The 19,537-nt window shown below is 34.7% G+C and overlaps 1 protein-coding gene across 1 annotated transcript; it reads right to left on the reverse strand.

The window, feature by feature from the left end:
- Window positions 1–5,629: 5,629 nt before the first annotated feature.
- On the reverse strand, window positions 5,630–7,970 carry LOC140957873 (probable receptor-like protein kinase At1g11050). The gene has a single exon (XM_073415277.1). It carries the CDS (start codon window positions 7,699–7,701, stop codon window positions 5,740–5,742), a length of 1,962 nt encoding a protein of 653 aa, XP_073271378.1. The 5' UTR covers window positions 7,702–7,970; the 3' UTR covers window positions 5,630–5,739.
- Between the last annotated feature and the right edge of the window lie 11,567 nt (window positions 7,971–19,537).

Genomic DNA, 19,537 nt, shown 5'->3' on the forward strand with positions numbered 1-19,537 from the left:
GATCTGTAAAAATTAAAAATTGTTCGTCAAAGAAATAATGCCTCCAAATCTTAAGTGCAAAGACAATGGCAACCAATTTCAAGTCATGGACGGGATATCTAGATTCATGTTGTTACAACTGACGAGAACCACATGCTACAACTCGGTCATGTTGCATTATAACACAACCTAGACCTTAATTTGATGCATCATTACAAACAACAAATCCTCCTGGACCACTTGGAATGATGGAAACTGGTGCAAAAGTCAACATCTTCTTCAATTTAACAAAACTTGACTGACATTCATCAGACCAAATAAATCTCTGATTTTCCTGAGTCAATTGAGTGATAGGTCTTGAAATCTTCGAGCAATTCTCAATAAATCTACAGTAATAAACAGCTAAACCCATGAAACATCGGATCTCTGGCACATTAGCCGATCTTGCCCAGTTCAAAACTGTTTCTACTTTACTTGGGTCAACATAAATATCATGTTGAGAGATAATATCGCCTAAAGATACAACTCTGTCTAACCAAAATTTACACTTGGAAAATTTGGCATACAACTGCTTCTTCTAAAGAATTTGAAGAATTACTCTCAAGTGTTTTGCGTGCTCTTCCTCGGACTTAGAATAAAAAAGAATATTGTCGATGAAAACTATCATAAACCTATCAAGATTTTTTCTAAACACACGATTCATCAAGTCCATAAACACATCAGAAGCATTGGTCAAACCAAAATGCATTACATGAAATTCAAAATTCTTGTGCAAAAAGATGTTTTCGGAATATTTTCTTCTCTAACTCGCACTTGGTGGTATCCGGAATAAAGATAAATCTTAGAATACACCAAGTACCTTGATCAAATAAGTCATCAATCCTAGGAAATCGATATTTATTCTTGATAATAAACTTATTCAATTACCGGTAGTCAATACATATTTTCAACGTTCCATCTTTTTTCTTGACAAACAAAACATGTGCACCCCAAGAACTTGGACAAATATAACATTTACTCAACAAACCATGTAATTGTTCTTTGAATTCTTTCAACTCAAAAGGAGCTAAATGGTATGATGCTCGAGATATGGGTTCAGTTCCTGAAATCAATTTGATACTGAACTCGACTTCTTGTTCTTGTGGAAAACTAGGAATTTCCTCCGGAAACACATTAGGAAATTCATAAACAACAAGAATATCAAATATTTGCTGTTCATTTTGTGACATATCAACAACACAAACAAGAAAACCTCCATGATCAAAATCTGACAAACGAGTCAATTCAATAGAAGAGAATAAAGAAATTTTGGCTTTGGAACCACGACCATATAAATTCCACTTAGGAGTAAAATTCAGTCGAAATGAACTATTCCTCGATAACAGTCAACTGTAGCTCTATTAATGGTTAGAAAATCCATACCAATAGTACAATCGAAATCATGCATGGGTAAGACTATAATATTTAGATACAGAACATTTTCTCATGAAACAACGCCGCATTAAACACCACATCATCGGTGATAATTATTTTTCTAATCGGAGTAGCAACAGATAAATTGGAATTCATACTAGTGGTGCATAAATCATGCGAAACAACAAATGCATGAGAAATGAAAAGAATGAAATGCTCCAATATCAAATCATATTCGTGTTGTAAATCCACATAAAGTAAAGTTACCGGTAATAACAATACCTGGAGTTGTCTAAACTTCATCCTCAATCAAAGCAAACACACGAAGATGGTTGATTTTGTTGTTGAGCACCATGCCCTATGAACTGATGCAAAAGTCTACTAGACTACTGAAAAGAGTGAGATGGTGCTAAAATTTTGTTACCATGTGTTCAATTAACTGCTTGAATTGTTTTCCCTGTCTGGCTGGGACAAACTCTAGCATAGTGTCCTGGTTTGCCACAAACATCGCAAACACCTTGTACTCCAACACATTGATTATTGTAGTGTTTACCTCCGTAATGTTCACAATAAGGTCAAGTGTAACATTTTCCTCTACGATTCTTAGAACTCCCAGAACTTGAAGTGCTAGAACCATATTTCTTAAATTGTTTCCTTGCTTTTTTTTTTTATGCGATATTCCCTCCTTGAATTGAAGAAGAATAGCCCCGTTCCATCCCTTCCTCACAGTCGCATCCGCCTACGCAGCCACATGAGAAAGGTTCTCCGATCACCATGGAGAGCAGAAGAGGGCTGACGTGGCCTTTTGTGGTCTGAAACGAAGAAAACTAGCTCTAATCTAGCTGTTTGTGGCTATTCTTCTGAAGCGATTCTTGTTCGATTTTTCTGGTGAGTTTTGGCTTGTTTCTTGGTGGTTTTGTGGTAGAGTTGAGGTATTTAAAAGCCTTAATGTATTCCATGATATTCCAGCTAAGTCCAGTCGCTTTTAGCTCCGTTCAATCTAGTTTCCAACGAGCGGCCACATCTGGAACATTGCCTGCCTGATGTCCAACTACTAGCTTCGATTCCAGGTAAATTTTGAACTCAAATCCTGTTTTTGGTTCGGTTAGGGGCTGCCCGAATTCGAGATTTTACCCGCTCCGATTTAAATTCATTTCGTCGATTATAATGTGTTATATTGATGTATATATTGGGTTTATATTGTGGGTTCAAGCGTTGAACACGTGTGAGGCCGATGAGACCAAAGTTGAGCTTGTGGTGGTTCAAAGTCGGTTAGGTATGTTACGGTTCAGTAACATACAACGATAAATTATAAATTATGTTTTAAAAATATTATGTATTGTTATGAATTGTTAGTATGATTTTGTGGATTATATGAGTTTGTTAAATGCCTCGTTGATTATATGTTTATTTATGTGACATATTATGTCATTTAGTTTAGGACATGATATTATGACATACATGTTGAGCCTTATCGTTCTTGTTAACCGTTGTTTTTGTATTGTACTTCTAGAACACATGGTTATTTTGGAATCAGATGGTGGTTTTCGAGCCTAGTTATCACTGAGACCGAAAATATGATGGTCTATTTCTTGATGCATTTTCTGTGTGATATGCTATTGAGATCTTGAGATCATACGCTGTTCGTTATTGTGCCTTCTTGTTGTATCGTTATCAGCTGTATGAAGGTCGAGTCTTGGTGTTTGATTGGACACAACACAACATACCTTGCATACCTAGCATGCAGTTTAGCTGCATGACGATGTTGCCCCCCTTGAGTGTTCTTGCTCGAGAATTACTCATTTTGTTATCGTATCGTTTATTGGCTCTTATTATCCCGTCGTTATTGAGCCATGTTCATGTATTGCATATTTCATTTTATATTATGTTTATGCATGATTTATAGTAATCGTTATGGTAGTTTAACTTTGTCATACCAGAATCTCAACATCAGTATTTTATACTAGGAGGATATTGTGGTTGTTGTTGGGCACTATGCTAGGTCACCCGAGTAATTTTATAGCACCGGTTGGAAGGTCTGCTAGTGGAGCTCGTGATTGAGATATGATTACTCAGTTGTCAAAGCTGAAGTCTCCTGATTAGTCCATTTTTATTATATTGGATTCTGGTAAGTTTTATGTCAGATTCTATTTACCCGGAGTGATGTTCCGTGTATTTGTATGGTTATTTGGAGTTGTTATGGTGAGTTTAGATTTAGTTTATGTTGTCGTGAGCCTTGTCGACTTTATTTGAACTGTTGCTTGTAAATTGTTGATTTGTGCATGGTTAGCACTTGTATGTGATTGTTTATTAGAGTAGTGTTGTTGTTGAGTCATTTTTTTCTTTTACATGTATTTTAAAATTTTGATATGTTCTATTTACGGTGAGGTAATGCCGAAATTTTTACAAGTCCTGAGATCAATTTTTAAATATTTTAAATCATTTTTTAGCTGTATTTTTAAATTAATAATTATTTTTTGATAATTAATAGTAATTATAATAACTGGGCATCACATCATTACATTAGAGCGTAAATAGGTGTCTTCCCTATGCAAATTAAAATGCATCTCATGGATAAATATGTATTTAATTGAATCATTTTACTGCCACAACTTTCAAATTTTCGCTTTCCCATTACTCTTAACTTTTATTTGACGGATTTATAATTATATTTAATAGTAATGTTGGCAATGACTCTAATTTCTGATTCACAAGGAAGTCGATCTAATAATAAAATTAAAATATAAATTTAACCATATAGAACAAATAAAAATATCACTACACTCACAATATGAAATATTTATTATATTATAACGATAATACTTTAAAAATACTAATAAATTATCACCATAATTTATATTTATGACAGTGATTCATGTCACATATAGATTTTAAAAGTAAATAATAACTCTAATTGAAACATCAAAGTAAAACATATTAGTAATTAAAGTAGATTTCACTATCAATGAAATAAAAAAAATTATAGCTTTTTTGAACTCGAGGGTCATCCGAGTTAGTGAAATATGTAAGTCTGTAGCCAAACAGTCATGAACTTGATTACCCTACAAACATTTTCCTGACCAAGACTATTGCATAATGTGATTTAGTTGATGACGTGATTTGTAGGGTATTGTGTTAAAGTCAAGGGTTTATTCCATGCACAACGTAGGACAGCGATTTCAAGTTCCTCTATCACAATAACAAAAATTAAAAAAATAAATATTTTTTTACGCCAACAAAAGCTTGTCAAATACAAGAATACACCCTATGAAAAACGAACAACGATGACAACATTTGAAAACAGATCCAAACAAACTCCATTGCCCCTTCGACTCCCGTCCACATATAATTAATTAACGGTATACTCAAATATTTTTCATCTCTTTCAATAAATGTATGAATGAATTTATAATAGTAATAATTAATTAATGAATCAAAATTATCCGGAACACCAAAAAGTGGAATACCAATGATCAATGAGCGATGCCCGAATTTAAAAATGTCGAAAGACACAAATGTAAGTACATAATTGATATTATTATTGATATTTTTATATAGATATTATATTAGAATATTAGATTTAAAGCCTAATAAAACATTGTGCTTTGTAAGATAAAAATACATTTGTTAATTATAGATAGAGTGTAATAATTACTTTAATTAGGAATTTTTGCTGCAACTTAATCAATATCTTCTTATTTGATTATTTAAGCTCCATGGACAGTCGGTCATTCATTGAGGGCATCTCCAACCCTTGCACCAAAATGGTGTTTAACGCCATTTTGGTGATAGCGCAGCTCCAATTTCCCTCTGCGCCACAGCGCCAATTTGGCGCAGAGCTCTCTATTTTTTTTAAATTTTTTTTGTTTTTTAATTATAAATATTANATGTCAGGCCATATCCAACCCAAAAATCTATTTTGGTGTAAGTTCTGCACTAAAATAGTGCGATTTCTGCACCAAATACAACGTCCATCTCNACAGAATTTACACCAAAATAGATTTTTGGGTTGGAGATGGCGTACCTGAATCAATTATTGTCTCTCTTCCTAGTTTATTTGAAACATTTGAACTCTTTATCTCCTATTAAAATTGTATTTTTATTTACTAGCTTAATTTAATTAAAAAATAATAATAATAAAATCAAATCTCTTGTTTTATTTATTTTATAACTTAAGGTTTTAAAAAATAAAACTTTAGTACTAAAAAAATAAATTATATGAGAACAAATTTGGGGTCAAACCCAGTTATAATTTTTATTAGCTCTATCCAATCAGTCAATCGACTAACATTTAAATCGCCAAAGGACAAAGAAAATATGTACACAAAAAAATGTGTCTTTTGTTCTTCACCTAAGCATGTCTCCGGAATACAATTGCAGCCCACTCAGTGCAGGAGAAATGCTAAAATTTTTAACACCATGCCCAGAAAACGAAGGATGGCCTAATGGCGTCGGCCTATCTGGAATCGCAGGAACATCGACGTCGCCGTCCAACATTTTCAATGCATCCAAGATGGTCGGCCTCAGAGCCACCATAACGTGTGCGCAGAGAATACCAACCAGCACAAATCTTGCCATCATGCTCATTGGATTGGAGTTGGATGAATCTTCTTCTTTCAAAAGTGTAGGGTCGAGTACCTTTTCTACGTTTCCAGCTTTAACGAGTGACCAAGCCCAGTCCGTGATTAAAAAAGCACAGGGCTTTTCTGATGAAAGATCAAGAGCCTTCCTCCCACACATTATCTCCAAAACGACGACCCCAAAGCTATATACATCACTTTTCTCGGTTAACTGGCCGTAAAGGGCATATTCAGGCGCCAAATATCCATGTGTTCCAGCCACTCTTGTTGTAAGATGTGACTCCCCTTCTCTACTCTGTTTCGCTAATCCAAAATCGGCGACTCTTGCCCTCATATCAGCATCTAGCAATATATTAGTAGCCTTGATGTCTCGATGAAAAATGGCGGGCTTCACTCCATAATGGAGATAAGCCAATCCTTTTGCCACATCCATGATTATGCTTTTTCTTTGAGGCCATGTCAATGGCGGCCTCCGATTTCCATCGTCTATTGCCGGAAACAAACGGTCTTCTAGATTTCCATTCGGCATAAAATCATAAACAAGGTACCTCTCACTATCTCCAGGGCCATTTTCAGTAACACAACAGCCTCTAAGAGGCACAAGATTCCGATGCTTCAAATTACTAATGATCTCAACTTCATTGCAAAACTCAATGTTCCCCTGAATATCCGATTCAATTATTTTCTTCACCGCGACAATCGTCCCATCATCCAATGTCCCTTTATAAACCATCCCGAACCCTCCTCTTCCAATGAAATTTTTAGCCGAAAAATTATCAGTAGCCCTCTCTAGTTCTTGCATTTTGTACCATATAGAAACTGTTGTAGGCCTCCTCAGCCTAGACCCCGATTCCTCTTCCCCCACATCATTCCTCTTTCTATATATCCTACTCCACCAAACATACAAACCTAACAAACTAGACATCAATAGGGTGCCAACAACAGCTCCAATCACTCCAAAAACAAGAGCCGAATGGCTTCCACCCGAAGAACCCGTGTTCGAAATAAGAGAAAGGCCAAAGATACATGAAACAGCCCCATTACTTTCAGGCCCTAACTGATTAACAATACCAGCGGCATATAAAACAGCGAAGTAAAAGCAATTTCTGGAACGAGAAACATTACCATCAATGGCAGTCAATTCTTTCTGAACCTGGAAACCGGCAGCTACACAGGCATCACAAGAAGTAAGATCAGTAAGATCAGGCTTGCAAGCAGAATCCAATACGGTGGAAGGGCCAAGTTTCTTGAACCAATCTTGAGTAGTCTCAATGGAAGCACAAAAATTCCCGGAAGTCACAAATTCCATAGGATCAAGACAAAGGGATGCCAAGTTTGAGGGAAGAGACATAGAGGTGAGCTGTGACTGAAAATTCTCAAGGCAAGAAATGGAAGTTGACAAATTGGGAAGATGGAAAAAAGATGTGCCTTTGAGATAGTTGGAGATTCCTATTCCATAAAGGGAAAGAAGGGTTTGGCAGCAATTACCTGTGCCTGTGGTTGGATTACTGGAATTTGTAGGAGGCAAAGGGGTAGGATTTGGATTTGGGTTTTGATAATTTCTACAATCAGAAACACTCCATGGGATTCTCAGCACATAACCAAGATCCATTGGACAATCTGCGGATGAATTTGTGATGAGGGTGCTTGGAGTTTCAGCTGAGGAAACTGTAGAAAAGGACACAAAAAGCATCGGAACCAAAGAAAAGATCAAGAAACTCGACTTCATGTAAAAAAAAAATTTTCTTTAAACTTCACTAATCATTCCGAAAATGTGTACCCAGAAACCACATCAAAAGACTCTATTCTTCTCCACTGAATGGTGTAAAGAAATGAATATGGAAACTGGGGTTAACAAAATGGGATTTTCCCAGGATTCCTCGCGAAAGATTTTGGAAGTCGGATTGGTACAAGGTTTCATCAATTGAACCCAAAAAGTACGAAAGACCCAAGAAAAAAACAGCGATGCGACAACAAACGAAACAGGTCAAAGTTGCTTTCTTTGCGCAGGCTTCAAAGATTTGAAGGCAAACAATCTATCAAACGTTGACATTTATCCTTAATTATAATTAAAATTGAAATGTCGTGGCTTTAATCTCACGCTTATTCATATTTAAAAAAGAAATAATATTCCATCTTGATATTTAAAATTAATTAACAAAATTATTACTATTTAAATTTTTTATATGAATTTTAATTGATTTTTAAAGCATATTGTTAAATTATTCTTATATTAGCTACTATAACGATCGTATTTTAAAAATAAAACATAATATTTGCATATAATGATGACTTAAAATTTGCAGTGAATCTATCTTAAAGTAAGTATTTGTAGGAAATATAAGCAAATTAATCGATTAAACCAAATTTAACTTCATAATTTGGTTCGTCTGCTTTGACAAATAGACTACACAATTTTATCATTATTCGTTAATCAATTTCGATTACTTCTTTTTTATTATGTCGATTGAGCATGCTAACATGGACCATATAATCCACCAACCCCAAGGGGGAGATTCAGCGGTTTTATTTTACAAAATAAAGAATTTCATGCTTCGATATTTATATGTGCTTCTCAACACTTGTGTAGGATCGAGCGTTTGTCGTGGTTTACGATCTTTTTATTGAAAAATATTAGAACATATATTTTAATTTATTTCAAAACAATAATATAATATCTTCAAATATAAATATAGCTCAAACCATACAAAAATAAAACTAGATAAAAAATAATCAAGATTCAAAACTAAGATAATAATTTAACAACACAACACACTCACAATAAAAAAAACATTTACGTTATATTATCTTTTTTTTTCTTACTTTCAAACTTCAAACAAAATATTATAATAAAATAAATAAATACTCTAATGAATGATTAAGAAGAAGATCAGTTTTCTTTGTAGAAGTAATAATTTTGAAGATAGTTGATATATAATGAATATTGACTTATTTAATTGAATATGTAGTTTACAAATTATTATAATCCTACGTCAAATATTATGACAAGCGGTTTAGGCAGTGTGGTTTGGTGCGGTTCTTGGCAAAAAAAATAACCGAACCGAGTATGCGGTATGTTTTATAATTACTATTTTTAATCGCGGTTTTTATAAAATATTAGGAAAAACGGTGCGGTGCAATTCGGTTCGGATAGTTCGGGTGGTTAATAAAAAATTTTGATCATCCCTGGTTGTAGATGAGTACATTAATATTAATAAATATTCTCTTTTATAGTACCCTTTTTTTACAAAATCTTTTCAAATCCAAAATAATAAATTTATTGATTTGTTTGAGCAAATTCAATTGACAATAGATTTCAAATCTCAAATAGTTATTATTCAAGATAGTGGTTAATTTCATTTATCCAAAATAGAGATGTTTCAAATCCTCCACTCAAATTATGACTCAAATTCAAATCTCAAAATCCAAACGCGACCTTAGTGAATCGATGGATACAACTTTCAATTTCTAGCATTTTAAATGCTGGTTTCGAAATTAGCAAATTTTGTAGTCATCTTAATAGTAACTCATTTAATTGCACTTGATTCAAAAAACTTAACGCAACATGTGATAAGTTTATATTTTAATTAGACCCAAAATTTGTCAAGTAAAAAATTTCAGAAGAAAGAGGCTACAAGAGTGGATAAGAGCCCATCAATAATTTGAATTGATGTGGATAAATCAAAGTGCGTACAAACATGATGAGAACATGGAGAGATGATGGGCTAGATAATGGAATAGCGGGGAAGTGGAAAAAACCGCATAATGTTGTGAATAAAATGAGGACATCGGCAGAGAGACACACATTCAATCGCACAAATTCTGGCAAACTCCCTACAATTTTTTTTAATAGTCCTAGTCAAACATTTTAATGGCTTTTTATTCCAAATTTAGTAGTTCAAGTCATCTTCTTTCAAATTTCACAACATTTTTTTATTTTATGTTAATATTTTATAAATTTCTATAGTTTATTGAAAAGATAAATCTTGTTAAGAGTTTATCTCTTAATTTTAAATAGTTTTTCTTTAGTTTTCTTTGTTTATGATGTTGTATTTGTTTAAGAGATCATTTTTACACAAATTGATGCATCTTTACACCTGGCATGCCCATATCACAAAAATATTGTGCTAATAATTTTTGACACGTCAGGTGGGACCAGAATATGCCGTCAAGAAATAAAAAAAAACGTAGTCAAGGGGATGTGGAGTCTCTCTACCAAACCAGTAAAAGAGATACAAGCTGCACTGACAGAACAACCTGCTACTGAACAACCGATCAAGGAGTTGGATTTACATCCAAGTCGCATTTTAGAGATATATGCTCATATTTCAAATCGTTTGGTTGAAGAGTTGACTGCAATGAAAATTGAAGATATATCACATGCATTGTCCAAGGCTATGTATGATTGCTTGAAGATAGTATTGGGTAAACCATATCGGATAACCAATAAAGTGCATAACACAAGTGAAAAAAAGGGAATCATGAAGCAATCAATTCAATGAATTTGACAAGGGAGTATGAAACTCAAGGGCTGGCAATCCACGTCGCCCAGAGTTCACACTCTCAAATAAGCAAGAGTTGAGTTATACACCACCACACATGAGAGAAGAGACCTTAAGAGGGAGATCCCAGCCATTTCCACGTGCTCATGGAATGCGGAGCTAAAAAAAACCTATTAATCAAGTGTACAACGTGACAACCCCTCTGTACCAATCAGGAGCTTATGATGACATGTCACACATTGATTATTAAGGAGTTGACGAGGGCTTCCTAGTAGGTAATGTTGGTTTCAATGTAGATTTCCAAACTTGGTGGCACATTATTATCATCACTCACTCCTAGCTCAGAATATCCACGTAATTGATCAAGAAAGAGTGAGGGAAACTGTTCAAGAGCTATATGGGCGGACCTTGAGGGAGATAGTCCATCCAGAATTTCACAAGCCCTATCCATGTTATGTAAATGCAAATAACCCATATCCTGGGGGTTATAGGGTCATTACTTCAGCCTATTCTCTGGAGATGATGGTCTGCCCAGCATAGAATACATATCCATATTTACTATCCAATGTGGGGAGCTAGCCAACTTGAAGAGCTTCAACAACTTAAGGTTGCGGTTATTCCAAAATTCTCTCACAGGGACCTCATTTGTTTGGTATGCCTCACTCGTTAGAAACTCAGTGATGAATTGGCAAGACATGTAAAGACAATTTCACGCCCAGTTCTATATAACAGAACCAGAGGTATGTATTGCCGATTTATCCAGGATCACTCAAAAGAATGGTGAATCTGTGGAGTAGTTTATGTGTAGGTTCAAAAAGATGAAGAATATGTGCAATGTGTTCTTACCTGAGATAGAGTTCGTGAAAATGACACAAAAAGGTATGGATTTCGAATTGAGGAAGAAATTTCAAGGAATGGAGTTCAGGGATTTCATGAGTTGGCTGCGAAAGTTAATGAATATGAGAAACTGTTGAGAGAAAAGTCATACAAAAAGAAAACAATTTTGGAGTCCTGTTATCAAGATAGAGGTGGAGGACTTTGTGTTGGCTAAGATCCGATCGATTGATTCATATACAATTCTTCTGCTAAAAAAAACTAACAGAATCAGAGAAGAATAGTAGCCCCCCAACTCCCCAAAGATATGCAGTACACTTTTGACATATCAAATAGAAATAAAGTTTTTGATTTTCTGGTAAAAGTAAAATTCATCATTTTTCCACCAGATCACAGTGTCTTCCAAAGAAGAGCTGAAAGGGCGGGAATATTGTAAGTACCACAACTCATATAATCATGCCACTACGTCTTTTTGGGATTTCAAGAATATTTTGTATGATAGAATTAACAAGGGAGTATTGAAGTTTCCCGACAAACAAGATTCTATGATAGTTGATGCTGATCTTTTTGTCCTAGCAGCTTTTATTAATGTGAACGTGACATATTTTAGGGATCTTCTTGATAAAAAAAAATTAGACCAAAGCTGTGTAGTTATAGATAAAAATATTAAGAAATTTTGGATTCCAAGGGGCCAAATGTTTGAATCTACTATAAAATATAACGTTGATTGGTCAAGACCAATTCAGCAGCCATTCTCCATAAATGTTGGTGGATCTGAAGTCTCTAGGCCGAGGAATCAACATTTCCTTGAGAGATCAGTGCATAGGAATCAGTGGTTCAAAGGGGAGTCATCTCACCATCAGCCCCAAAAATACTTGGATGAGAGAAACATATATGGAGTTGAATCACAAAGGATGAAAATCAGGAGAAAGTCAGTTTAATCATGATATAAATCGACATGTTCCATAAAAAAATTGTTGAGGATAGGAGAGCAAAGACCAGTTTTGTTCTTCCTACCAGAAATGAATTTATTGAGTCTTGGAGAGTGGCCCAACACAAAAAATTTCCTAGGCCACTCACTAGTACCAATAAAAGAAGTTATTGAGAAAAAGAATTGCTGCAAAAAAGGAGGAGTCGACTAAGTTGGAAAATGGACTCACACTTGATATTCTGGTCATTGAGAATCATGTGAGGAATAGGTCCAAGTTTGGCAGTTCAACTACTGAAGATAAGTTAGTGGACGACGACGACGACGACGATTTATTAAGTTAAGATGATGATAATAGAAAAAAAAACAATCAACTTCTGTGTGGGAAAGTATCACATCATTGTGGATTGTGCCACGTGCATGAAGATACTTCCAGAGAAGTTTAAAATAGTGGAAGAAGAGACTGGATGCCCAAAGAATCAGTGCAGAAGGAATGTCATGCAAATAAATTCCCCTAATAAAGTTCAAGAGTGATTATCAAAGAAGATCACCCAAACAGGCCCAAACAAGTGACACTTTAGATGCCTACACCAGCTATGACCAAGCACATAAGTCTGTAATACATCAAAGTCCACGTGAATGGGAAGCCAATGTCTAGGGTGTTAATTGACAATGGCTCAACAGTGAATGTATTGTAGGTGAGGATGTCAGGAAGTTTGGACAAAACTGAAGAAAACTTAATTCCCACAGAAGTTTTTGTTGCTGCATTTACAGGGGAAACCACCAAGACCATTGGGATATTCCCCGCTAATGTTACTGTGGAGAATATGTCATCTTTGTGTGCATTTTTCGTGGTAAACTCATCTGCCAACTTTTAAACATTGTTAGGTAGATATCGAATCCATGTAAACCAGTGCATTTCATCCTCGATACATCAGCTGCCTTATTTGGAAAATGGATGATGCAGAAATTGTATAGGCCGATGGACATCATTTTCAAGCCAGAGTAAATACAGTTCAAGCTATATACTACAATGGGGATTTTGGGCCCATCAACGTTCGTAGCAAGAGTAAGAGAGAGAGAGAGTCCAATGTACATACAAACACCAACTCCAAGCTTGGTGATAGAAAGAATCCTCATACCTATTATTATTGTGCCGTCTAGGCCGATAATTCATCCATTGGTCGAGGAACTTGAAGATTGAGTTCAACCAAAAAGAAAAATAGGTAGCTGCAATCTCTACGTGGAATGTACATGTGCATCAAGTATTGAACAAACTAGAAAAAGAATAAGCATGGGACACCCATGGAACTGAGGTTGTCCAATAGGGAGAATATGAACTCTAAGTTGATGAGTTGTTGATGGCACCATCTCAAATGACAAATGACCAACATGAAGTACAAGACCTTTTAGACGAAACAAACTTAGGGGAGCTTGAGGATCCTAAAGTTGTATGTGTGAGTGCATTACTAAAAAAAATGGATCAAGCAGGATCTGATTAGCTTGTTGAGGGAGTGAGTAAAGAAAGCCGGGAAACCGTATGATTTGTGGAGAGTTAATGCTTAGGCCACTTTGCATATATTTTTATATTGACGTTATCATTACTTTTGTTGAACTTTATGAAAGATTGTGGAGAAAGTAGGCTCTATAGACACTTTTATGAATATGTTTTTTCTTATTTGTGCAGTAGTAACCCATGAGTTTGGCCTCCAGGCTATCCGAAAAGCATAAGATGGTATGGAAGTGGGGAGCTAGGTTTGCTTTGGTCAATTATAAGAGAAATAAAGAAGAAGAAACACATGATGAGAAGACAATGCGGGTTAGTTTGTCACTTTTGAAAGTTTCATCTTGTATAGTTTAGGCGTTCTAGCCACTTTTGTATTCATTTTGTTCTTTATTTAAAAATTTATTCTGAGTAAGCCATAGGGCCATTGTTGTAAATATTATCATATTCGATGAACCAAGGATAAAAAAATATTTGAATAAGGTAGGCCATTAGGCCATTTTTATTATATTGGATGCATTTTGGTTCATCGTGAAATTAATGAAAGAAACAGAAGAAGAGAGTTGGCTAGATTAGTTCAGAATATGAAAACCAACGGAATGAATCCATCCAACATCACATACAAACTCATCTTTAATTATCATCCAACACCAACAACCACAATGTCAAACCAACAGTCATCAAATATGACCAGTAAGTAAACGTGTATGAGATAAAGAGATCCGAAGTGCAATATACACAAATGACTGCTTGGGAAGAAGGACGTGACCAGGTGAAATGTGACATGCAAATTTAAACATAAAGATGACATAACCTACATTAAAGATTCATTGGCTCATGATGAAACTGCAATGGAGAGTTCGGCCAAAATATGGTCTACCAACACTCATCTCAGTAGTATTTACCACAAAAAAAAAGCTACATAAACACTCTCATTATGGCAAAATTCTGACCCATTTGTAGCGACCAAATGAGTTCCAAGATTCATGAGTGATTCAATGTTTGATGGGGGTAGTAGAAAAATAGATAGCCATGAAAAAAGAGAAATTGTACCGGTCTTCGACAATAGCCATAGAATTTGGAGAAGACAAAGACGACGTATGAACGGCAATTTGCAAGAACGATGCTAGTGAAATTCGAACCAGAGGCGCGACAAAGAATACTCATGAACCGTGGTGTTGTTTTAAGAAATCGAAGCGGCAAAGAGAAGCTCAGTGGGAGAACTTTAGATCTAATTGGGTGTGGAGCTATAAAAGATTATATGAGAAAAGAGAGAGAATGAGCTTTACGTAAAAATGAAGGTGAGAGGGTAAATAATTTCTTTACAATTTGAATATAAAGGAGAAATAGGTTGTTTACATGTTAATGGCCCATAACAAGTGGCTCAACTCACAAAAGCAATTTTAAGCTCTTGCAAATAGATAATTTAAAATATTTGGTGTGCTGTCGTTATGCCATCAAACTTAAATTCCTACTCTCTAAGTAAAATTAGTGTAATGGTGAGCAGGGTCGAATCCACAGGGAACGGGAGATTATTTATTTCGAGTAAAAATGCAAATAAAAGGGGGGATTTTTTGAATATGAATTTAATAAAATACTAAACTAAATTATCCAAGAAAAGAAAATAATAAATTTAAATGATAATTTATCTACTAGACTAAAATGAAGAATTTAATACGAGAAAGATCTGATTCAAGGGAGTTCTACTATTTAATTATATCACTGTTCATTGGCTAACAAATAATTTATTCAAGTTGCTCCAAGCAATTAACCTTAGAATTATAGGGATAGCCGCTAAAATTCTTGTGTTTTCCTAAAATCATTGACCGAACCCAGCATCCAGTCAAAACTTATTAATAATTAACTGGGCACGATAGCGTTCCATATTAATTAAAAATAGCATTTCAGTTTTGTGAAAACAGTTAATCCTAAAATCTAACAACCGAGATAGCTGCAATTGATAGATCGAGTTTCGTTGATTTATTTAGACTAAATATGCTATGATAGCACAACACATCTAATCTATGCTACTCGTGTGCCAATCATTCATGACAATTACGGATCACTGAATTCATGGCTAGCAGTAGAAAATTATATAACGAATTAAATTGTCAGATTAACCGAGATACAACTTTCATAGTATTAAATATAAATCAACAAATACTTGGAATAACAAGAATATTAAATCCAAAAAAATAAAACCTCACAGTGATAAATTAAACAGTAAAAACAACCCTCAAATCAGAAATAAAACTTAGCCTAGGGTTGTGGAGAGAATCGGAGAAAATCCTTGCTCTTTCTTTTATGCTCTTCACGTGAGATTGGTAGAGGAAGAATTCTTTTTTCAATCTTCTTTTTCTTCTACTGTGCATATATTGGTATGAGGATATTTTCTTTTGAACAATCTCTTTTTTACCGTCTCCCTCTTCCACATGGGTCCCACTTTTGATTTTTGAAGATTGTGTTTGTTACTAAAAATCTTATCTTGCCCCTCTCTCACGTGAATTGTGGTGTAGGTTATCAAAAGAAAGATTGGGTTCTAAAACATAAAAGACTAATAACCTAAAATAAATCATAATCCCTAAAATTAAAAGATACTTAGAAAATATCTTCCAATAATATAGAGTTTTTTATGGAAAAAACTCTATCTTGTATTTCTTCCTTGATATAAAAATTCCTTATCTCACTAGGCAGCCAAGGAATCGTCACAAGGCGTGATCACGCCTTATCCAAAAACATCTTCTGAATTTTTATGATCCACTTCTTCCACTAAGATCATATTGATAACTTTAATTGTGATATAAAATCACCCTTTTTAGTCCAGATTTATCGCGAGAGCAGAAAACTTCCTCCTACAATAAAATCACACAAAAATGTGTCAATTTAGCACGTTGGAAGTGGTAACAACGAGAGACATGACAACAAAAAATGCAGCTATTATGAGCCTATCATTGGGCCTATATACAAGCATTTTGTCTTAATGGGCCAATGCTTGCAGGTATTTTTAGGGTTATATTTTAAATAAGCCCAAAATTTGTCAAACCCAAATCCTCGAAGAAAGAAGCTACAAGAGTGGATAAGATCCCATCAGTAATTTTAACTGATGTGGATAAATCAAAGTATGTACAAACAGGAAGAGATCATGGAGAGATAATGGACAAGATCATGGAGTAGTGGGATAGAGGAAAAAACCACACAATGTGGTAAAGAAAATGAGGGAATTAGCAGAGAGATACACACATTCAATCGCACAAATTTTAGGAAACTCCCTGCAGACTTTTAATAGTTCTAGTCAAACATTTTAATAGCTTTTCATTCCATATTTCAGTAGTTCAAGTAATCTCCTTTCATATTTCAGCAATATTCTTTGTTTTATGTTAATATTTGGTAAATTTCTACAGTTTATTGAAAATATAAATCATGTTAGGAGTTTATCTCTCAATTTCCAATAATGTTTCTTTAGTTTTCTTTATTTATGTGGTTGTATTTGTTTAGAAAATCATAACAGACGGTTAAGTTTAGTATCTACAATCATTGTGTTTTTAGAATTTAGATTTTTATAATTTTTACACAAATTGGTGCATCTTTGCCCTTGACACGCCTGCATCACATAAATATTGTGCAGACAGGATGGGAACAAAGTTCCAAAACAAAAAATCGACAAAATTCAAAAAATCAAACTTAATAAATCCAATTAATGTCAGCCAGTACTACGATCGATATTCTTAAGGCCATGATTCACTCTGAGAAAGAATCTGCTGGATTCGATATTCCTCTCAGCAGACTCTTCAAAGATCTAGTAGGTTTGCTTAGCAATTCAGTCACCCTGAACAAATTCAAGGCTCCCATTACATCAAATATTTTTTCTCTCATTCCTAAGGGACAGACTCTGAATATTTCTACTGTCGGTATGATGGTTGTAAAATGGAAAATAGGAGAGGAGTTGACCTCTATCAAGAAGACCTCAGATAAGAAGGCCAGTAAGGGTACTATTCCAAAACCGAAGAGAAAACTGATTCTTGAATCCAGTGACTCTGATATGGCTATTCTCCTCCTCCAAAGAAGCCACAAACCACCAAAACTAGGCCAGTGCCTATTCCAATCAAGGTTGTACCTATCTCTCAGACACAAGTAGTCAAGGAAACTGATGACAAGGCTACTGAATATCTTCTTGAAAAGATGAAACTGATAGTTGTTGCAGCTCCACCGAGGAAAATCAGTATGCCAACATCTTTCCCTCCTCCTCGACAAGCAAAATGAGTCATCGTTAGAGATCTTATTCAGTCCACAAGGTTAGGGCTAGACTCAAAATTCTCAACCAAGACAACATTAGGAAAAAGAAAAAGAAAAGAAAAAATGGTTGAGGTTGTGGAAACCGAACCAATGAGCGTTCAGACTCAGATTAACTTTCTAATAGATGAGCTTAATGAATTTGCAGAAGAGAATGTCAATTTTTTTCCTGAATGGTTTGAGTTTAGGACATCAATCTTTGCTAAGAAACTGAAGAAAAAGACTGTGTTGAATAGATTTATAGCATTGGAGAAAGTAGTGCTCAACCAAGTCAAAACATTAGTCATATCTGAAGCTCTTCAGTGTAGCGAATACTTTCTTGATGTTCTGCTCATTCATAAACTGGCCAAAGTCTGTGCAGCGGAAAGATCAAATTATGAACCATCTTTCCCAACAACATTTGATGATATTGCATTGATATATCAATTGGATATGGATCTTGTATCACTGCAATTGAAAGTCAGAAGTTGGGAGAATGACCATAAGATGTTTGAGCCAGTGGATCCTCAAGCCAAAGGAAAGAAGGCTGTTGGATCATCTTCTCAGTCAGCATTACCGAACCACTCAATCAAGTCACTGATGAAAAATCTCTACTGCCTGTGCCAGACAAATTTTAAAACCTCTTTGAATCTTTATGGAAAAATCCTTGTGCGCAATCAAAGCTTTCCGAGTTCAACATTCTTTTTGAAAAGCTGAACTGATCGAAATAAGCACATGCTGATAGTTTAAAATCTGATCATTTAAGGATCAATTCGTGCTTAGAATTCTTTGTGAAATACTTGTAATTGAGAGTAAGAAATCTTACTGCTCATTTGTTTAAAGAGTGAAGTATAACTAAGAGTTTCAGTTAGGTATTAGTAATTTCTACTGAAGTTGGTGATTTCAAACTATTGTAATTACCGAAGTCTTTTATTTCAATCCTTCCGCGAGTAAGAAGGGATGACGTAGGAGTATTAAAGTTTCCGAATATCCAGAAACAAACGCGTGTCATTTACATTTCCATCAGCCTATTTTTACTTTCCATTTTGATAGCTCGACTGATTTTTATTTATAAGTTATTTTGTGTTCAAACCGTTTCAGTTAGTCTATTTCCATGCAGTTTCCATTGCTGACTTACTGATAACCCAACTAATAATAATTTCATTTCAATGTTGCTAACACAACCGAAATATTTGTACATTTTTTTGAAATTATTTATTCACTCCCTCTAAATCAATCTCCGAACCTAACATCTCTATATATTATTTTCAATTTCCAACATTTTTAAACGTTATTCTTTATATATTATTTCCGTTAAATTAAATATACCGTGATAATCTACTCATAACATAAATTTCATTTACCTAAAAAAAACTATAGTAAACTTAAATAACCCTTTTAATTTCTTAACAGATTTCAAAACTTGTAATTCGTGATATTGGTACTATTTCTGAATACTTTCTTTGAATCTTCTTTTAAAACAGAAAAACAATTAAAAATATGAAACTGGGCCCGTTGACTGCCAACC

The sequence above is a fragment of the Primulina huaijiensis genome, chromosome 14, assembly GCF_012295235.1.
Source record: "Primulina huaijiensis isolate GDHJ02 chromosome 14, ASM1229523v2, whole genome shotgun sequence".
In the NCBI taxonomy this organism is placed as follows: domain Eukaryota; kingdom Viridiplantae; phylum Streptophyta; class Magnoliopsida; order Lamiales; family Gesneriaceae; genus Primulina; species Primulina huaijiensis.

Coding starts and splice junctions, on each gene's coding strand:
- LOC140957873 (XM_073415277.1), bottom strand. CDS start 7,701: ATGAAGTCGAGTTTCTTGATCTTTTCTTTGGTTCCGATGCTTTTTGTG.